At 45.9% G+C, this 22,283-nt stretch overlaps 1 protein-coding gene across 4 annotated transcripts; it reads left to right on the forward strand.

The window, feature by feature from the left end:
- Positions 1 to 111: 111 nt before the first annotated feature.
- zbtb8os (zinc finger and BTB domain containing 8 opposite strand) lies at positions 112 to 18,355 on the forward strand. 4 transcript variants are annotated; one of them, XM_041213688.1, is made up of 7 exons: positions 112 to 242; positions 7,116 to 7,140; positions 9,062 to 9,183; positions 13,094 to 13,176; positions 15,573 to 15,625; positions 17,058 to 17,094; positions 17,190 to 18,355. In XM_041213688.1, the coding sequence occupies exons 1-7, from the start codon at positions 161 to 163 to the stop codon at positions 17,274 to 17,276; spliced, it is 489 nt and encodes a 162-aa protein (XP_041069622.1). In that variant the 5' UTR covers positions 112 to 160; the 3' UTR covers positions 17,277 to 18,355. The 4 variants fall into 4 exon arrangements, with proteins under 4 accessions (XP_041069622.1, XP_041069624.1, XP_041069623.1 ...); XM_041213690.1 differs by having other exon boundaries at positions 130 to 234; XM_041213691.1 differs by having other exon boundaries at positions 192 to 242; positions 7,116 to 7,187.
- Positions 18,356 to 22,283: the final 3,928 nt, after the last annotated feature.

Raw genomic sequence — 22,283 nt, forward strand, 5'->3', positions numbered from 1 at the left:
CGAGGTGACCGATCAACGCCGAGCTTCCGGGATAATTGACGCCCCGGTTAGCCAATCAGTGGCACGAGGTGGGTGATGGTGTGTGTGAGGGGGGGGGGGGGGGGTCTGTTCTGATCACACGCATGCGCACACGTTCTTAGCGGCCGGCGGACGCCGAGTGATGGACGACAGGGAATATGACCTGAGCGTAGCGCAGAAAGCGGTTAAAGCGAAATATCCCCCCGTCAGTAAGAAGTATGAATGTAGGTGAACCGCTCTCTGCTCGTGCCTTGCTCACCAGCTGGTTCACGTTGGAGCTGAGGGGGTGGCAGGGCCCGTGCCCAATTTCCGCTGAAGGCGTTTAAATTTGGCCAATGGGTACAGCTTAAACTGGCCGGGCGGCAGGGAGGAGTTTTGGGGGTTAGGGTTGGAGTTTTGGGGGTTAGGGTTGGAGTTTTGGGGGCGGCAGGGAGGAGTTTTGGGGGTTAGGGTTGGAGTTTTGGGGGCGGCAGGGAGGAGTTTTGGGGGTTAGGGTTGGAGTTTTGGGGGTTAGGGTTGGAGTTTTGGGGGTTAGGGTTGGAGTTTTGGGGGCGGCAGGGAGGAGTTTTGGGGGTTAGGGTTGGAGTTTTGGGGGTTAGGGTTGGAGTTTTGGGGGTTAGGGTTGGAGTTTTGGGGGCGGCAGGGAGGAGTTTTGGGGGCGGCAGGGAGGAGTTTTGGGGGTTAGGGTTGGAGTTTTGGGGGCGGCAGGGAGGAGTTTTGGGGGTTAGGGTTGGAGTTTTGGGGGTTAGGGTTGGAGTTTTGGGGGTTAGGGTTGGAGTTTTGGGGGTTAGGGTTGGAGTTTTGGGGGCGGCAGGGAGGAGTTTTGGGGGCGGCAGGGAGGAGTTTTGGGGGTTAGGGTTGGAGTTTTGGGGGCGGCAGGGAGGAGTTTTGGGGCGGCAGGGAGGAGTTTTGGGGGTTAGGGTTGGAGTTTTGGGGGTTAGGGTTGTAGTTTTGGGGGCGGCAGGGAGGAGTTTTGGGGGTTAGGGTTGGAGTTTTGGGGGTTAGGGTTGGAGTTTTGGGGGCGGCAGGGAGGAGTTTTGGGGGTTAGGGTTGGAGTTTTGGGGGTTAGGGTTGGAGTTTTGGGGGCGGCAGGGAGGAGTTTTAGGGGTTAGGGTTGGAGTTTTGGGGGTTAGGGTTGGAGTTTTGGGGGTTAGGGTTGGAGTTTTGGGGGGGCGGCAGGGAGGAGTTTTGGGGGGCGGCAGGGAGGAGTTTTGGGGGTTAGGGTTGGAGTTTTGGGGGTTAGGGTTGGAGTTTTGGGGGTTAGGGTTGGAGTTTTGGGGGTTAGGGTTGGAGTTTTAGGGGTTAGGGTTGCAGTTTTGGGGGTTAGGGTTGGAGTTTTGGGGGCGGCAGGGAGGAGTTTTGGGGGTTAGGGTTGGAGTTTTGGGGGTTAGGGTTGGAGTTTTGGGGGTTAGGGTTGGAGTTTTGGGGGTTAGGGTTGGAGTTTTGGGGGTTAGGGTTGGAGTTTTGGGGGTTAGGGTTGGAGTTTTGGGGGGTGGCAGGGAGGAGTTTTGGGGGTTAGGGTTGGAGTTTTGGGGGGCGGCAGGGAGGAGTTTTGGGGGTTAGGGTTGGAGTTTTGGGGGTTAGGGTTGGAGTTTTGGGGGTTAGGGTTGGAGTTTTGGGGGGCGGCAGGGAGGAGTTTTGGGGGTTAGGGTTGGAGTTTTGGGGGCGGCAGGGAGGAGTTTTGGGGGTTAGGGTTGGAGTTTTGGGGGTTAGGGTTGGAGTTTTGGGGGCGGCAGGGAGGAGTTTTGGGGGTTAGGGTTGGAGTTTTGGGGGCGGCAGGGAGGAGTTTTGGGGGTTAGGGTTGGAGTTTTGGGGGTTAGGGTTGGAGTTTTGGGGGCGGCAGGGAGGAGTTTTGGGGGTTAGGGTTGGAGTTTTGGGGGCGGCAGGGAGGAGTTTTGGGGGTTAGGGTTGGAGTTTTGGGGGTTAGGGTTGGAGTTTTGGGGGTTAGGGTTGGAGTTTTGGGGGTTAGGGTTGGAGTTTTGGGGGTTAGGGTTGGAGTTTTGGGGGCGGCAGGGAGGAGTTTTGGGGGTTAGGGTTGGAGTTTTGGGGGCGGCAGGGAGGAGTTTTGGGGGTTAGGGTTGGAGTTTTGGGGGTTAGGGTTGGAGTTTTGGGGGTTAGGGTTGGAGTTTTGGGGGCGGCAGGGAGGAGTTTTGGGGGTTAGGGTTGGAGTTTTGGGGGTTAGGGTTGGAGTTTTGGGGGTTAGGGTTGGAGTTTTGGGGGTTAGGGTTGGAGTTTTGGGGGCGGCAGGGAGGAGTTTTGGGGGTTAGGGTTGGAGTTTTGGGGGCGGCAGGGAGGAGTTTTAGGGGTTAGGGTTGGAGTTTTAGGGGTTAGGGTTGGAGTTTTGGGGGTTAGGGTTGGTGTTTTGGGGGTTAGGGTTGGAGTTTTGGGGGTTAGGGTTGGAGTTTTGGGGGCGGCAGGGAGGAGTTTTAGGGATTAGGGTTGGAGTTTTGGGGGTTAGGGTTGGAGTTTTGGGGGTTAGGGTTGGAGTTTTGGGGGTTAGGGTTGGAGTTTTGGGGGTTAGGGTTGGAGTTTTGGGGGTTAGGGTTGGAGTTTTGGGGGTTAGGGTTGGAGTTTTGGGGGTTAGGGTTGGAGTTTTGGGGGTTAGGGTTGGAGTTTTGGGGGTTAGGGTTGGAGTTTTGGGGGTTAGGGTTGGAGTTTTGGGGGTTAGGGTTGGAGTTTTGGGGGTTAGGGTTGGAGTTTTGGGGGTTAGGGTTGGAGTTTTGGGGGTTAGGGTTGGAGTTTTGGGGGCGGCAGGGAGGAGTTTTGGGGGCGGCAGGGAGGAGTTTTGGGGGCGGCAGGGAGGAGTTTTGGGGGCGGCAGGGAGGAGTTTTGGGGGCGGCAGGGAGGAGTTTTGGGGGCGGCAGGGAGGAGTTTTGGGGGCGGCAGGGAGGAGTTTTGGGGGCGGCAGGGAGGAGTTTTGGGGGCGGCAGGGAGGAGTTTTGGGGGCGGCAGGGAGGAGTTTTGGGGGCGGCAGGGAGGAGTTTTGGGGGCGGCAGGGAGGAGTTTTGGGGGCGGCAGGGAGGAGTTTTAGGGGTTAGGGTTGGAGTTTTGGGGGCGGCAGGGAGGAGTTTTGGGGGCGGCAGGGAGGAGTTTTGGGGGTTAGGGTTGGAGTTTTGGGGGCGGCAGGGAGGAGTTTTGGGGGTTAGGGTTGGAGTTTTGGGGCCGGCAGGGAGGAGTTTTGGGGGCGGCAGGGAGGAGTTTTGGGGGCGGCAGGGAGGAGTTTTGGGGGTTAGGGTTGGAGTTTTGGGGGCGGCAGGGAGGAGTTTTGGGGGCGGCAGGGAGGAGTTTTGGGGGTTAGGGTTGGAGTTTTGGGGGCGGCAGGGAGGAGTTTTGGGGGTTAGGGTTGGAGTTTTGGGGGCGGCAGGGAGGAATTTTGGGGGTTAGGGTTGGAGTTTTGGGGGTTAGGGTTGGAGTTTTGGGGGCGGCAGGGAGGAGTTTTGGGGGTTAGGGTTGGAGTTTTGGGGGTTAGGGTTGGAGTTTTGGGGGCGGCAGGGAGGAGTTTTGGGGGCGGCAGGGAGGAGTTTTGGGGGCGGCAGGGAGGAGTTTTGGGGGCGGCAGGGAGGAGTTTTGGGGGCGGCAGGGAGGAGTTTTGGGGTTAGGGTTGGAGTTTTGGGGGCGGCAGGGAGGAGTTTTGGGGGCGGCAGGGAGGAGTTTTGGGGGTTAGGGTTGGAGTTTTGGGGGCGGCAGGGAGGAGTTTTGGGGGTTAGGGTTGGAGTTTTGGGGGCGGCAGGGAGGAGTTTTGGGGGCGGCAGGGAGGAGTTTTGGGGGTTAGGGTTGGAGTTTTGGGGGCGGCAGGGAGGAGTTTTGGGGGCGGCAGGGAGGAGTTTTGGGGTTAGGGTTGGAGTTTTGGGGGCGGCAGGGAGGAGTTTTGGGGGCGGCAGGGAGGAGTTTTGGGGGTTAGGGTTGGAGTTTTGGGGGTTAGGGTTGGAGTTTTGGGGGCGGCAGGGAGGAGTTTTGGGGGCGGCAGGGAGGAGTTTTGGGGGTTAGGGTTGGAGTTTTGGGGGCGGCAGGGAGGAATTTTGGGGGTTAGGGTTGGAGTTTTGGGGGTTAGGGTTGGAGTTTTGGGGGTTAGGGTTGGAGTTTTGGGGGCGGCAGGGAGGAGTTTTGGGGGTTAGGGTTGGAGTTTTGGGGGTTAGGGTTGGAGTTTTGGGGGCGGCAGGGAGGAGTTTTGGGGGTTAGGGTTGGAGTTTTGGGGGCGGCAGGGAGGAGTTTTGGGGGGCGGCAGGGAGGAGTTTTGGGGGGCGGCAGGGAGGAGTTTTGGGGGGCGGCAGGGAGGAGTTTTGGGGGGCGGCAGGGAGGAGTTTTGGGGGGCGGCAGGGAGGAGTTTTGGGGGGCGGCAGGGAGGAGTTTTGGGGGGCGGCAGGGAGGAGTTTTGGGGGGCGGCAGGGAGGAGTTTTGGGGGGCGGCAGGGAGGAGTTTTGGGGGGCGGCAGGGAGGAGTTTTGGGGGGCGGCAGGGAGGAGTTTTGGGGGGCGGCAGGGAGGAGTTTTGGGGGGCGGCAGGGAGGAGTTTTGGGGGGCGGCAGGGAGGAGTTTTGGGGGGCGGCAGGGAGGAGTTTTGGGGAGCGGCAGGGAGGAGTTTTGGGGGGCGGCAGGGAGGAGTTTTGGGGGGCGGCAGGGAGGAGTTTTGGGGGGCGGCAGGGAGGAGTTTTGGGGGGCGGCAGGGAGGAGTTTTGGGGGGCGGCAGGGAGGAGTTTTGGGGGGCGGCACGGAGGAGTTTTGGGGGGCGGCAGGGAGGAGTTTTGGGGGGCGGCAGGGAGGAGTTTTGGGGGGCGGCAGGGAGGAGTTTTGGGGGTTAGGGTTGGAGTTTTGGGGGGCGGCAGGGAGGAGTTTTGGGGGGCGGCAGGGAGGAGTTTTGGGGGGCGGCAGGGAGGAGTTTTGGGGGGCGGCAGGGAGGAGTTTTGGGGGGCGGCAGGGAGGAGTTTTGGGGGGCGGCAGGGAGGAGTTTTGGGGGGCGGCAGGGAGGAGTTTTGGGGGGCGGCAGGGAGGAGTTTTGGGGGGCGGCAGGGAGGAGTTTTGGGGGGCGGCAGGGAGGAGTTTTGGGGGGCGGCAGGGAGGAGTTTTGGGGGGCGGCAGGGAGGAGTTTTGGGGGGCGGCAGGGAGGAGTTTTCGGGGGCGGCAGGGAGGAGTTTTGGGGGGCGGCAGGGAGGAGTTTTGGGGGGCGGCAGGGAGGAGTTTTGGGGGGCGGCAGGGAGGAGTTTTGGGGGGCGGCAGGGAGGAGTTTTGGGGGGCGGCAGGGAGGAGTTTTGGGGGCGGCAGGGAGGAGTTTTGGGGGCGGCAGGGAGGAGTTTTGGGGGTTAGGGTTGGAGTTTTGGGGGTGGCAGGGAGGAGTTTTAGGGGTTAGGGCTGGAGTTTTGGGGGCGGCAGGGAGGAGTTTTGGGGGCGGCAGGGAGGAGTTTTGGGGGTTAGGGTTGGAGTTTTGGGGGCGGCAGGGAGGAGTTTTGGGGGCGGCAGGGAGGAGTTTTGGGGGCGGCAGGGAGGAGTTTTGGGGGCGGCAGGGAGGAGTTTTGGGGGCGGCAGGGAGGAGTTTTGGGGGCGGCAGGGAGGAGTTTTGGGGGTTAGGGTTGGAGTTTTGGGGGTTGGAGTTTTGGGGTTATGGGATTGGGGAGGCATTTTGGGATTGGGGAGGCATTTTGGGATTGGGAATGGTGTTTTGGGGCTGTTGGGGATGTAGTGGGTATGGGGATTGCTATGATGGGGCTAAGGGTTGAGTGGGGGGAGGGTTGGCAGAGATTGAGGGTGATAGGTGTGTAGGGTGAGGTGGGGTTGAGGAGGATGAGTAAGGAGATTGGGGTTGGAATAAGGCTGGGGTGGGACACATAGCTACTCTGATGTTTTAAAACCAATTAAATTCCCAGAATATTTGTATTTTCTCTGAGGAAACGTCACTACTTCCAAACAATTACTAAAACTCAAGTTATCAAAATTTTACACTTCCCCTATTTTTCTTCACCTCCGTGACACTGGTGAAATAGATTGTGTTTGCGCGTGTATCTGGGGATCCTGGATAGAGTGAACAAGATTGGTTGGAGGGAGAGGGATTTGTAACTAAGGAAGGAATTTATATGCCTTGACATTAAAACTCCTGTTGACTCTAATGAATCTTCTGATTTTAGATTCTGAATAATTGAGCTCACAATAACAAATGTTTTTACAAATGCTGTCAAATACCTCAGTCAGGAGAATAATGTGCTATTTTCAAGTCTCATTTTGTTGGACTCTAGTTATGACACTTTAGTTTAAGTCATGTTTCAAGAAACATAGCCCTTTTGACCTGTCATAAAACCCCCTCATTGATTTTTGTTTCCCTTCAGGGGAATAGCTTACATAGATTGGGCTCCATACACTGAGTTGCCTATTGTGTTTAATCATTTTGTTTCCCCTGAGAATTAGTTTCAAGTTTATGATCCAAACGTTACCCAATGATGTTATTAGCTAAATGGATTGCTCAGTGTTTTATTGACCCATACAGGCCAGGAAGGTTACAGGTTTCGTAAAAACAGAAAGCGCTGGAAATGCCCAGCAGATCAGGCAACATCTGTGGAGAGAGAAAGAACTAATGTTTATGTGATGACCTTTATCACGGGCTACAGATTTGATTCTTAGTCAGTATTGCATTACGTGCTCTTAGCCAGATTAAGAAGGCTGCAATCGGGTCTGGACACTGGGAAATTCAATGGAATCTCACTTTATTCCGGCTTCTGATTGTGATCCAGTGGCCTGACTTGGATAGTAGACGTAAATGTCGAGTGGGGAAAAGCAGAATGAGCTAATCACCACCCTGGACATTCAGCCCCTTGTGTATCATCAGACAATAAGATGTGACCTCTCTGTTGGGGACCCTGGGTAACAGTACCTGAATCAATATAATTCATGGTAATGAAGTGCAATTAAGTCACCAGTAAGTAAGAACAAAAATTCCAATATTGCTTCCAGTAGTGTGGATAAATTAGATGACTATAGGCCACAGTACAAATTTTTCTTTGATATAGTGAATCAGCTTGGCTTCTGCATATTGTATTCAGATATATTATAAGTCCTTGAAGATGGATTAAATTAATAGTTAGCTTTCAATTTTTGTAAATTTTTTTCTCCTTAGACTTGGACCACACTGCAGATGTACAGTAAGTTCTTCAAATACTAATTTTAAACAAACTACTTATACTTAAAAGTGAGTGCAGCTTTGGAATATAATTCTTTGACATTCAGGAAGTAACTTGTAATATCTAAATTGTATGATTCATGATGGCATTCATTGCAACCGTGAGATTCCACAGTGAATACTACACAATGTTGCATCGCCTTCCCGATAAAGAATCTAATACCTTGTGTTGCAATAAAATATTCAATTGGCTTTGATTTGGCTATATTTTTAAAATTGCGTTCCTGGCTGTCTTGTTAAAAGTACTGCTGTTTGATCAACTTTAATTAAAAAGACAACTAAATAATGTTTACTCCTGTCAACCATAATGATTAATCTTATAGCGCTAAGAATTCCAAAAGTTTACTGCATGTTTAAACAAAATACTCAATCTCTATCCCCTTCCCAGGAAAAATAATAACTTCTGTCTAATAACAGCAATGGGTCCCTGAAATTTAGTCACTTTTACTGGATCATGTAAACCTGCATGAGGATTATCATAATGGAGGGCCAAAGTTGATCCAGTGTTGCCACTGAGATTTTCATTTAAAATCAGGCATGTAAAGAGTTCTGTTTTTCCACTCAAATTATGATAAGTATGCAGTATTATAATTTAGATTCTGACCTCTCAAACTTGAACTGTATCTACAAAAAGCGTTTTGAACAACATCAACACTGGAGTGCTTTCAGACCTCACTGGTGATGGTGCTGGTGGGAGTAATTTTAAATTACTTTGAATGCATCGTAGTATCTTTACAATGCAGAAGGAGGCCATTCAGCCCAAGTGTGCACTGGGTCTCTAAAAGAGCATTCCACCTAATCTCACCCCCCTGCCTTACCCCCGTAACCTTGCACATTCTCTCTTTTCAGGTAGCAATCCAATTCCCTTTTGAATACCTCGATCAAACGTGTCTCCACCCTTTCAGGAAGTTTGTTCAAAGACTCCAGCCACCCTCTGGGTGAAAATGTTTTTCCTCACATCATTCCTACTCCTACTTCTTGATGTTCTCTTGAGTGGGAACATTTTCTCACTATTTACCCTGTCCATACTCTTCAGGATCTTGAATACCTCTATCAAGTCTCCCCTCAGCCACCTTTTCTCCAAGGAAAACAGTCCCAACTTCTCAAATCTATCCTCATAACTAAAATTCTTCAGCCCGGGAATCATTCTTGTGAATCTCTTCTGTGCTCTCTCCAATGCCTTCACATCCTTACTCAAGTATGATGCCTAGAGCTAGATGCAGTACTCCATATGAATCCTAACTAGTGTCTTATACAAGTTCAACATAGCCTCCTTCCTTTTGTCATCAGTGCTCCTATTAATAAAGCCTAAGATACTATATGCTACTATATACTCTTATCACATAAGCATATTGGACAATACCCATTTGCATTGCATTTTAATCATTCTTATATATAGCTTGCTGCCTGTTGCAATAGATAACTCTGGGCAGAATGTTTTTTATCTTTTCAAATAATTGTATCCTGTGTTCAAGTCAAGATGTTGCTTGGGAAATCTGCAGATGTGGATGAAATTACATCTGTGATAAACCAGCTGAAATAAAAGCAGTAACTGTTAGAAAAACACCACAGCTTCACCAGCTCTTTTAAAAAAAAAATCAGCCAGCATTTTGAGTGGATGCCATTCTTCAAAACTAACAGATGGATTGAAAATGGGCTTTTATTGTTTATTCTGCAATACGTTGTCATACCAGTCTATGATATGGATTTTTCAGCAAAATGCTTTCTTGTTGGCTGTTTGTGATTTGTAATTGAAAGAAAATTGACAGGTACTAGCTTCAGAGTTCATGATCGGTGTGGAACAGAATTGGTGATCTGTGTGTAACTTTTATGAAGCAATAAACTTTCAGTTCCAAGGCCCTGAAATTTCTCCTTTTTTACAGGTTACATTCATGGGGCGATACATTAGAAGAGGCGTTTGAACAGGTTGTTATGGCCATGTTCGGTTATATGACTGACATTGAAACTGTGCAACCCATAACAACAATTGAAGTAGAAGCTGAAGGTAATCATGGTGATTTAGTATGCACCATAATGACCATAATTATATAAATTTTCAGTAAATAAAATTTGTACACAAATGTCCTTTAGACGCTAACAGACAAGTCATGGTGGTTTGTTCAGCTGCTTTGGTTTCATCTGCACTATTTTGCATGTATCAAATTCCTTTGGAGATGAAGATGAGAGGTTACAGGGCATCAATTGCCTCACATCTGCAGGCTGTATTCCCGCAGTTGCCAGGGTTGAGTTTGGCCTTGAAAAAACTTTGCTTGCCCAGTTGTCTGCCAAATGAAGTTTGGACGAAAGGGGAAAAATGTGGAAGATAAAAGATTTGTGCATTTTGGGTGGGGGAAGAATCTGTACGATCAATAGTTTGGGCTAAAAACACAATCTTATTTTTTAATAATGCAGAAGAATGAACTTAATAGGTACAGTACAGTTCAGTTACAAGGAAAGACAGACCATGATCCACATATGAGGCCACATATTGCTTTATCAATCCACAAAGCTGGAGACAGGTTACTACACTTGTATGCTGAGTCCCTAGTCTCTGTTCAACTGTTTAAGGATACAAGAAGTGACAGTAAGGTACATTCAATAGGAAGGAAAGAGGTGGGAATTGGAGAACCTGGTCTGGCCTCATAAATATCCTAGTCATTTGATGGATACCCATTGTGCTATCAGAGTGGTCCTGCCTATTAGTAACATTTTAATGCCAGTAATAACTAACCACTGGTTACATACTTCATCTGATAGCAAGTGATTATAAAGTTTGTTTAAGGCTAAGATAGATGACAATGGCATTCTATTGCTTTGAAAAATGATTGGGCCAAATTGATGGATAAACTTATGTCATTGAGTGTTATGACCCATTGGTTGTAAAGCTGAGTTCATTAAAAATCCCAGAGGGAAACTTAAACAACTGTCATAACCTACATAAGTGGTATGTTTGAGATGCAACTCTAAATTCAAGAATCAGATCACAGTTCTCAGGAGGTTTTATATTATACTAAATGAAACATTTTATTAATTTACACAAGTTAAATATATATACACATGGCTACAAATTACTACTATCATAACTTTTAACAAATTCCCAGGCTGATTTTCATTAAGGCAGCAGCAACCCATAGACTTAACCAGACACCAGGCAAAACATTTTCACCTTACGAATTCAAAATGAGGTTCTTCTCACTTTGGTTCCTGTGGAGACAGTTGTAGGCTTACAGCTACTTTAATCTTTACATTGCCTCTGCCTTGCACACACGGAAAACTGATATCGGTTATACCTAGCACAGCTCATTGAACGTAAGTTCTCATTGTATCACCAGCCTCTTTGCACTCCACCCCTTCTAACAAAAGCCTTTTCATACCAATTTTATTAGTAATGTAAACATATTGCTTCTGCTAGCTAGGTGCCAGATTTCATCCCACTTCCTGAAAGCTCTATTCAAAAAAATTGCAAATGCACTCTACCCCTCTTACATCTCAAAACTAGCACACATCAAAAGCACCCAGACTAGCTGGCTTTAATCCAGTTAAGAAGCACCCACAGACTAAACCTCTATTTTAAAAGAAAAATATTTTCCAATAATATTAGAAACATTAATAGCTTCAAGACACTGAGTCACACCAAGTTTTCCCACGCAAATACTTGGCACAATAAACATGATAAATCTATTTTTGTTTGCTCTGAGATCAACAAGGGATTTTTTTCTAATTTCCACAGTGTACTGCCACCCAAATCCCCACCCAGTTACGATGATACAACCAGTGTGATACTTACTCAAATTGCAATCAAATTCCTGGGAGTGGGTGGAACAAACAGTGGTGTGGCTGCTTATTGTCTGTTACTTTTAAATCAGAAGTTCATCTGCACCTGTTGTGTGCCTCTAACAGTTGTGCAGACAGTTTGCAGGGACTGATGTCAGGTAGGGTGGATCTTCCACCATTGTATCCTGTTCCAAGTAGAGTCATTTGGAATATGTTAGGTGGTTGCTTACGTCTGTAGTGGCACAACAGAGTCATTCATCTCTCTGAAGGTGTGGAAGTTGAAATGCTGCCCTATCATTCTGCTGGGGAGATGCCAATTAAAATTTATTCTCAGGAAATTGAGGGGTATTTGGTAGAGATAATCTGTTACAGTCAGCAGTGCCTTAATTCCTGGAACAGGATCTAGGTCTGTTTTCAGGTATAAGTTCAGCTGTATCCACTGGAGGTGAATTCCTGAATCAGCCTAGGAACAGCATCCCCTGGTAGTTCCATCCAGGTTTGAGTCACCCCTCACTGGAATAGTGTCAGCGTTCCAGATTGGCAGCTGGCATTTCACACCACCTATACAATGGAATTCCCAATCCCAAAGAAAATCAATGCTACAGTTGCGGAAAATATTTATTAGTACCTGGTGACTGAAATTTTAGGCTAATATGTCAACAAATACTGAAAAATACAGAAATTGGTGGCAAATGAACAGGGGTCTAATGGCCTTGCAGACCTCCTAAAATTCCCATCTCAGACACCCCAGAGACTCTAATTTGAAAAGCTGTTCTTTGTTATATAATTACTCAATCATTGTGAGGATGCTGATTTGAAGTTGTTTACGAGGCAATGTCTTCAGAGCTCTTGACACTGTACTCTTGGGAATTTTCTTGCCACCAAGTGTCTGCTGTGTAGAAGCCCATCAATAGTCAACAAAAAACTTGATTAAATAGTCCCTAATCAGCTTCTATAACCACGAGTAATGGTGCTGCTCAGAACACAATTTGAATAGGCATTAGTTTTTTTCTCATATCTACTGTGAACTGACAGCTGAATATCTGTTTTCGAATACATTTATGACTGCAACAAAAATGGGAAATACTGATGTCAGAAAGATATAATAATTCTCACAATGTTATTGGAATTTATTGTAAAGTAGTGGTGTGTGCATGTGCACGTTAATTGGATTAAAGGCAGCTGGTCTGAAGGCTTTGATGTGTTAGAAGATGGAGCTAATTTTGAAATGTCAAGTAGGTAAACGTGAGTGTCAAGGGAACACTTGCATTTTTAAATAAAGCAGACTAGATTGTTTTCAAAAGAGAGAGTGCAAAATGTGTCACCTAGCCTGGTGAAGTTTAGAAACTGTGTTTGTTTTTTCCCAAAAATTACTGGTAAAACTTAGTACTGTGTGAGATTTTTATTCTCAGAAAGGTACAGTCCAAATACATAGTGAAACAATGGGAATTTGAATTCAGAGGGGAAAATATCTATAAAGGAGCAAAGGCTATGTGTAAGGGCAGGCATTTTAAGATCTAGCATGTGTGAAAAGCCTTCAGCATCTACGCCTCAAGCTGCTGTCTACAAAGCACTGAAGTTAAGACGACTCACTTTGAATTGGATTGTCAGGGTACCATGTTTCTTTGCCTGGGCATTTAAAAATCTGCCTTACTGTTGCCTTAACGAAAGTGTTACTGGGACTCAGATTAAGTAGGGGATTTAGAAGTTGTAGTAACTTGCAGACATATGTGCTTAAAATTATTTCTCTCAATAAATGTTTAATCTAGTTTTGTAAAAACCTATAAAACTTGACGATCTTATTACTATAGAATTCAAGGCACACATTTAAATTTATACAAATCGTGAAACAAGTTGTGGCAGTTGTTTCAAGTTTTCCTCTGGGATTTGAATAACTCAGCGTTTACCATTGGCTATGCCATAACACTGAAAGCATGCAACAGATCACATTAGTATCTGTGGAGAGAAGAGACAAGTCGATGTTCCAGGTGTAAGCATGGTACCAACTCTAGTTAGTCACCAGAATTCAGTATATTCTCCAGTTCTTTGTCTGTAGTTCTGGATGTGCTTGCATGACATGAAATATACCAAACAGTAATTCTAACCTAATTTTCATATTTGTTTTGTCTGTTTTCTTCTAGGGCATGACATGCTGTCTCTGCTCTATAATTTCATGGATGAATGGCTCTATCAGTTCAGTGCTGAGATGTTTTTCATTCCAAGGGTCAGTGAATTATTTTAAGATGGAAATAAGACCAATGTGAATTGACATTAGAATTTATCACATTAAGCACTGTTTGTACAGCGGTAGGAATGAATTGGAAAATTAGAACTGTGCCTGTGATGAGTACTGAGAAATAAATGTAATTCTGCAAATTTGGACCTATTTTTATTAATTCACAGGATGTGGGCATCGCTGGCATTTATTGCCCGTCCCTAATTGCCCTTGAGAAGGTGGTGGTGCCTGAAAGTGGTCCAGTAGAGATTTATGGAATTACATTATTTAGTGTCGAGCTTATGTTTTACATGTCATGGTGCCAGCAGGCTTGACCAATACATTACGTGTGGCTAATGATGTGTTTACAATAGCAACATGAGATTGTGTTCCAAAGGGCATGATGACAACCTAGCCCCTCCCTGAGGATAACCAATGTTTTGGTAATCTGTGTGAGATTTTTATTCTCAGAAAGGTAAAGTCCAAAGACATAGTGAAACAATGGGAATTTGAATTCAGAGGGGAAAATATCTATAAAGGAGCAAAGGCTATGTGTAAGGGCAGGCATTTTAAGATCTAGCATGTGTGAAAAGCCTTCAGCATCTACGCCTCAAGCTGCTGTCTACAAAGCACTGAAGTTAAGACGATTCACTTTGAATTGGATTGTCAGGGTACCATGTTTCTTTGCCTGGGCATTTAAAAATCTGCCTTACTGTTGCCTTAACGAAAGTGTTACACAGGCATTACAAGCTTTCCAAAGAGCTTGGATTTGCTCATCCAATAGTTCAGTTACTGAAGACAGTGAGCAAATGAATTGAAAGTACACATGTGGATGTCAAGGAAGGATGAGATTACGCTCACAGAGGGCCCTGCAGTTAACGATCAGGGCTAACTTTAACCTCCTGTGCCCAGTAGAAAATTGACCAGATTGGGTTATCCATCTGGTTTACACTCTGTTCAGTTTTGATAGAGTAAAATCAGGCAGGGTGTAAAATGGGTGGCTGACCCAATCCTATCGTCATCCCACCAGGTGGCTTAGGTTGAAACTACCCCTTAACTTCCTACAGGCACATGAAAAATAACCACTTGGTACTGGAGGATACCTAGTAAAGACTGAGACAATGAAAAGAAGAAGTAAAAGAGTGTTCTTGAAACAACAGCTTGCATTTATAACATCCCTAAGATCCTGTGATGTTCCAGAAACACACAGGATATCAGTCATCAAACTAAAGAAAGGGATTAGGAAGGACAGCTAAAAGCGTGGTCAAAGTCATTGATTTTTAAGGAAGAGAGGGAGATGACGAAGCAGAGGGGTTTAGAGATGGAATTTGAGCACCAGGCACCTGAAGCATGGCTGCCAGTGGGGTAAGGGGGTTGGACAATGTTAAAATACATTTACAATCTTTGCAGTACCATTAGATTTTGTAAAGCAGCTGAGGTTATTGAGATTCTATCTCTAATCCATGTCTTTGTGCAGCTGATTTGCTATGTGGACCCAGGATTTAAAATTATGAATTATTCTGCGAAATAACATCTGAAAGCCAGCAAATAATATGTTCTTAGGAAAATCTGGTCTAAAATTTCAATTGTTTTAACTTAATTTTTGACTATTGCGGCATGTATTTTCTGTGAATAAAAATGCAAGTACTGTTCAGAAAGACCTATTATTGTTTTCCCATCCCCTCCACATTGCAAACACTTAAGTCTAGCTACATTTGCAAACTTGCTGTGCAGAAAAACATGACCATAAACTTGCATCTGAGCACTCTAACATACCATGTTGTGATATTAGCCTAACGTCACTTTCTGGCATTGCTTGCGTAGTGTTTTTCTCTCTCAAAGACATTGCCTCTTTGCGCGAGTGCAGTTGTGTGGGTGCCTTTGGTCACATGTTTCACATCTAAACGTAAAACACTGAGCGTTGGCAGCCTCATTCAGCTGTGGGGGCATCACATTTGACCTAATTTCTATCTTCAGTTGATCACCACACACATGCCACTCAAGTAGAGGCTGCAATTTTCCCTTCCCTAATCTGGGGTGCTGAGGCTGCTTGTGATACAGGGCACCCTTGTCTGCAATTAGCTAACACCGTACTGCAACTGGGATCTGGAACTTGCCTGCGCGATTTACTGCTTTGATGAATTTAACTACCAAAGGAGCTACCATAATTATGAATTTCAAAAAGAAAAGTTCCATTTTCAGTAGGGAGTATTTTGCTTGACCAAATAATTCAACCAGCCACAAGATGGCTGTGGTTTGCTTTGTAAGTGTTGCCTTTATATGGTCCAAACTAATGTAACATTTCAACAACAAATTTACTGCAGTTTATCAGGAATTTGATTTCTAATACATGTTAATGTTTTTAAAGTTGCTATTCTAACTTTCTTGATTTTTCTCTTTTTTAGGAGATGAAAGTGATTCATATGGATAGAGTTAATTATAAGATCCGATCAATTGGGTACGTATGGTAATTAACTTGAATAATTTGACATATAGACTGTTAATCCTAACTGCTAGCAGGTTTAGAGAATTAGCAATCTCTGAGCCCAACTGGTCACTTAGACCTTGTACACCATCACTGAAATATCCCATTTCCATCCATCCACACACACACACACACACCCACCCCCTCCAGCTTTAAATTATGTTGTATTATTATTTTAAAGTTTAAAGCTTTTACATACTGACAGGAAGCATTTTTCTATCTGAGATTTATGAAGTGACAAATTGCAATTGCATTATTAGTGGGAGAAGTGTCAGCCAATGCTGTTTCTTAAAAGGAGGAACCCAGTTGCCAGACTGACCTGTCTGACTGCTTTGTGACCAGCTTCAGTGACGTTTGCAGAAGCCTGAGTCAGGGCTGTCTGGCTGCTCAAAACAAAAACAGAATTACCTGGAAAAACTCAGCAGGTCTGGCAGCATCGGCGGAGAAGAAAAGAGTTGACGTTTCGAGTCCTCATGGCCCTTCAACAGAACTAGTTCTGTCGAAGGGTCATGAGGACTCAAAACGTCAACTCTTTTCTTCTCCGCCAATGCTGCCAGACCTGCTGAGTTTTTCCAGGTAATTCTGTTTTTGTTTTGGATTTCCAGCATCCGCAGTTTTTTTGTTTTTATATCTGTCTAGTTGCTCCTTCAGCAAGAGAATGTAGGAGCAGAACACCAAGGAGTTGGGATAGGACCTAAAGTTTCAGCGGGTGATTAATATTTTTTGTATTTCTATTCCAAATAGTGATATCTTCAACACTTTATTTAAAAAAAATTCTCATTGGTACAGCCATGAGTGCAGTTATTATTTCAAGCATAACTTCGGTCCAAATCACTGGTAGAAAATTTTGATGGGTAGTGAATCTTTTTGGTCGGTTTGCTTGATCTTGCTCTCATTCTGTGGCTATTCTATTGATGATGTGGGTTGATTTTTTTTTTTAACCAATCTCCTTAAGTTTGTTTAATCTTTGAATATCACTAGTGAAACCATTTTGTAAGAAAGGAGGCGGGGGGGGGAGAAATCTAATGGGTGGATTGAAAATTAGTTAATTTTGATTCACTTTTAATCAAGATCTAAGCATTGAAAATGGTCTAACACCAAATACAGACTTATTAAGAGCGTTGCTTAGATTCTAACTTGTGTGAGTTCATGTTCTTTCAATTCATTATGTCTGTAGAAGTGAAACCGTGCTGGACACAATTGAAATTCATTTAAATTTGTCCATTGGATTAGTGTTTTATGAAGATTCAACCTTTTATCCTGTCTTTAATGGGAATCGAGATGAATCTCAAAATACTCTTCCTAATGGGAGGTTTGTGATAAGATAGTTGTTGGTAAGTAAGTTGAAGCCTCCTTAGCTCACCTGAAATCTGACCTAAGGTGCTTCCTTTTTTTCCCCTATAAGGTGGGGAGAACAGTTTGATTTGGCCAAACACCCCCAGGTAAGACCAGAACATTTTCATTTTCGCTTTGCACATCTCCTCTTACTACTTCTAAATTGAATAAAATTGATCCAGCCGTTTCTCCTCTTTTACAGGGCACTGAAGTCAAAGCCATCACATACTCAGCAATGCAGATTCACGAAGATGAAAGTCCTCAAATTTTTGTCATAATTGATATTTGATTTTTTTTAGATGTTTTGAATTTTTCTTGTGTATTTTAAAATGTGTACAGTACAGAGTGTATCTTTATCTTTTTATTGAAATGTCGCATTACGGTATGTGTAAATAAGATAAGTGCCATTATCAGGAGAACTGTCTCCTCTGTGTTTAATAAGCCTCTTGATTTATTGAAATAACTTGCTATACCAGCAAGTAATAGAATATCCGGATTTTCTATAGTTTGCCATTTTTTAGGTGAAATATAATCAGATTGGGTGAATTAGCAAATTATAAATGGGTATACTATACTGAGAGGCCATGTCCCATCTACTGGAAATGTTTGTTTCTCATCTGATTGTCAACCAGCAGCAAATGTGGCAGTTCTGAATTTAACACCTGGTTTTAATTTTTTTTTTACCTTTTCATCTTTTGGAAATGGATGAGAATTTTTCATTCCCTTTAACTGGTCGGACCGGCAAAGTGAGCAGCTTGTTTGACAGGCATGCTCGAAGATTGACTAAGTTTCAGCTATTGTTGGTGAAGGTGCACGTGGTATGATTTTATTGGCTGTCAAACCTTTACGGAATGAAGTCCACCTAATTGAGATGTCTGAGTGACTCTCTGCAGCGAATCCCAAATCCCTTGCCACCCCCCCACACAATCCCACCTCCGCAAAAATGGCCCAGGATCAGGATGGATGTGGGGGAACCAGCACGCTGTCCGGTGGCACAAAATTCCTCAACTGCCCATTTCTGTTCCTGCCCCGGGGGGAGCTAAAAATCCAGCCCAATGTCTTCAGCCTTTCCAATTATTGGAGGAAAGCGCAAAAATTGATTTGTATTGATAAATAAATAATTGGGAGTGGTGGGGCAGAATCCTTAATCCTTTTTTAATACATAATTAAAATGGTTTTTTTTCTTAAGACAAAGCTGCTTAGAATTATTCACATGCTCTTTGACACCTCCAGTTTACAATATAACCTTTTGGATTGCTTCATACAATCAGCAAAGATTGGCCTTTACAATCATGCTGATCATGATTTAAGGGTTGGTATTTTAAAAATTGATTTAAAATGTATAATAAAGCTATTAAAATAACGTTATGTAATGTCTAAATGATCTTGTTCATTCATCTATTATTGGAACCTTGCTGCCTGCAAACTGTATGTTGCTTTTACCTACAGAAGTGACCTCCATTGCAGAAGTAATCCATTGGCCGTAAGCACTTTGCAATATCCTGAGGCATGATATAAATACAGGCATCGTTTCTCTTTTTAGAGAACCTAAAGGGCAATATTCTGCATCAGACAGTTGCCAAGGAGTGAGGTGGAGTCGGGCCTGAGGGGTGGAGTTTGTGGCAGTGACTGAAGACCAGGAGCAGGGTTTTCCTGTGGGCTTGAGGACCCTCCTCTCAGGGTGAAATGGGGGCCAGCAGCCCACACTGTGTAGGGAACAGTCACTCACTGGTGATTTTTTTCCCTGCATTGGCTAATTAATGACCAGAGGACAAGCTCACCATCTAATTAAGGAAAACTGATGGGCTCTACTGGAGGGTCAATGGCTTGGAAGCAGCACCCAAAATGGAGGTGCGCTCTAACTTCAAATTTAAAATAAAAGAAGGCCTTTGCAGTTAGTCCACCCCTGAGGTTGGAGGTTGTGGGATATGGGTTTGTGGGGAACCGCTTCATAGGGCAGCCTGCAGTCCAGCCTCTAAGCCTGCACAGGCCCCTCAGTCTGCTACTGGGAGGCAACCTCCAGGCAGCTGTCCTATCCTCCACCACCCGGGGGCCAACTGGGAAATCCCAATTGGCCTTTGACCACCTACTGCTGCAACGAATTCGTATACTCATAGCTACCCTCCACTTGTGGCTGGGTGGGGCTGCTGTCCTGCCCCCCCACAATCCCACCTCCAGGAAAATGGTCCAGGAGCAGGATGAACCTGGAGGAACCAGCACGCTGTCCAGTGGAACTTGGTCTCATCAACGAATACAGCTAAATATTCAGTGGTAACATATTTTCCTCAGTTTTAGAGACAAACTGTCTCCATATTGTTGTTCCTCTCCAATCTTTCAGAGTTTGTGACACAGCAGTAAGACGGGAGGAATGTGTATGAATAGGAAGGATCAACAAATCCTTTTATGCCGGATTGTATGACGTGAAGCCCACAGACAGCAACAGCCTCCCAGTCCTTCCTGTCCTCTATCACAAAGGTCTTAAACAACAGTACACAGGAGAGTCTGGCCAAGCCGTTAACTCCTGATGAACTGACTAAGGCCTTCGAGAAGAGTAAAACTCCCAGAAGCGACTGCTTGCCGGCTGAGTTGCATTCGGCTCTGTGCGACTGGATTGGCCCAGACCTGATAGAAGTGTACGAGAGTATGCTTCTGGCTGGCAACATGTCAGAATCCATGAGGAAAAGCATCATCACCCTCATCTACAAGCACAAAGGCGAAAGGGAGGAAATTAGAAATTGGCGACCCATCTCACTGTTGAATGTGGGCTATAAGATTCTGTCCAAGGTCATTGCCAATTGGGTCAGGTCCGCTCTGGAGTTGGTGATCCACCCTGACCAGACCTGCGCTGTGCCCGGCAGGAAGATCTCTGACAGCCTCGCACTACTCGGGGGTACAATTGCTTATGTATGGAACAGGGGTGTGGACACCTGCCTGATCAGCCTAGATCAGGAGAAGGTCTTTAATAGGATATCGCACACCTACATGGTGGATGTGCTGTCCAAAATGAGGTTTGGAGAGGGAATCTACAACTGGATCCAACTGCTCTACCCAATCAATGGTTGGGGATCAGATAGCTTTCCTATTAAATCTGGAGTCAGGCAGGGCTGCCCTCTCTCCTCTGTCCTGTTTGTGTGTTGCTTAGAACCCTTTGCTGAGCCCATCAGGAAGGATCCGAGCATTAGAGGAGTGACAATCCCAGGCAGTGGAGGCACTCAGGTCAAAGTCTCCCTGTACATGGACGATGTCGCTGTCTTCTGCTCGGATCCGCTGTCGGTGCGCAGACTGATCCACATCTGCGACCAGTTCGAACTGGCCTCAAGCCAAGGTAAATCGTGGGAAGAGTGAGGCCATGTTCTTTGGGAACATACGCTGACCAATCCTTTATCCCCTTCACCTTCAGGTCAGACTGCCTGAAGGTGCTGGGGATATGGTTCGGAGGGACCAGGGCATGCGTTAGAAACTGGAAGGAGCGAATGTCTATGGTGAAAAGAAAACTGGGCATGTGGGAGCAACGCTCCCTCTCCATTGCGGGTAAGAACCTGGTCATCAGGTGTGAGGCACTCTCGCTGTTACTGTACGTGGCGCAGGTCTGGCCCATTCCAGACTCCTGCATGATGGCGATCACCCGAGCTTTATCTGGAGGTAGAAAATGGATCCTGTCCGCAGGGACACAAAATACAAACTTCTAGATAAAGGGGGAAAACTGTGCCCAACATCGCCTCATACTGATATATCGCCTCATACCTTTGTGTGCAGCTGCATCAAGCTGTGCATAGACCCTCGGTATGCAAACACCAAGTGTCACTACGTGCTGAGGTTCTATCTGTCCCCGGTGTTGCGAAGGATGGGTCTGGCCACGCTGCCGCGGAACACTCCAAGTAGTTGGACCGTGCAGTACCACCTGTCCCTCGTGGAAGAACTTATGCAGAGAAACACCTTTGACCACAAGTCCATCAGGCAGTGGTCGGCACATAACGTCTTAGAGGCCCTGTGGGAAAAGGAGAGGTTGGATCCTGGGGGATGATTCCCCGAGCAGACTGTCAAAGTCATTTAGCAGAATGCCTCATCACCAGAACTTTCCAAAAAGCACCAAATCGTAGCTTGGCTGGTGTTGAGAAAGGCCCTCCCCATCAGATCCTTCCAGGAGTCTCACCCTTTCCACACGTTGCCCTCGAGGTGAGGTGGTGGGGAAGATACCATTGTTCACCACCTTGTGGATTGTGCCTTTACAAAGAATGTCTGGAGAGAGATGCAGTGGTTTCTGTCAAGGTTCATCCCGAGCAGCGCGCTGACACAGGACTCTGTGCTCTACGGGCTGTTCCCAGGGACACACACCGAGACAAACATCAACTGCAGCTGGAGGATCATCAACTCGGTGAAAGACACTCTTTGGTCTGCCCGAAACTTGTTAGTCTTCCAGCGCAAAAAGTTGTCGCTGACCGAGTGTTGCAGACTGGCACATTCCAAGGTCCAGGACTAAGTGCTGAGGGATGCACTAAAGCTTGGGGCAGCCGCCACAAAGGCACAATGGGGAAAGGTCGCTGTCTAAGACCTTTCTGCCACAGTGCACCGAGGGGCTGGGAAAGGTATAGACCCCTCAGACTGTATGACTCACATTGAATGTAAGCAGTGAATACTAATTGTATCACAATTGTATTGAAGCACCTCCGAGTGCAATATGATCTATGTCGATAACTTGAATACCATTGCACTGTCTGTCTGTAATGACCATATTGAAATGTCTGTAATGTTCATTGATTGTATTGAAGCACCTTGTGATCTATGTGGAAAACTGGAATATGATTGTACTTTTTGTGATGGCCATTTTGAAATGTTTTGTAATGTTCTTTCAGATATTTTATGAATAAAGTATATTTTTGCAAAAAAAAATTCCTTTAACTGCCTACAGATGGCAGCAGCAATCCAAGAATTTGTGCCTGATTAATCAGCAGGACCTTTATTGTAGAAAATGTGCTCAGGAGTTGTTATACAATGGTTACACCACAGGAGGCGGCCATTTGGCCCATTTTGTCTGTGCCAGGTCTCTGCCAGAACAACCCAGCTCCTCCCATTCGCCCTCCCTTTTTCTGTAGCCAGCAAGATTTTTCCCCTTTCGTGCTGAATCTGCAAAAGGCCTTGAATTCCAGATCATAAAGTTTCTTCTCATTTTACCATTGGCAAATGAACCAAACACCTTAAATTGGTCTCCCCTGATTCTCAACTTTTTCCACAAATGGGAGCAGTTTCTCCATTTTTAAAAATTCATTCATGGGATGTAGGCTTCACTGGCTGGGCC

This window comes from Carcharodon carcharias, chromosome 19 (genome assembly GCF_017639515.1).
Source record: "Carcharodon carcharias isolate sCarCar2 chromosome 19, sCarCar2.pri, whole genome shotgun sequence".
NCBI lineage: Eukaryota > Metazoa > Chordata > Chondrichthyes > Lamniformes > Lamnidae > Carcharodon > Carcharodon carcharias.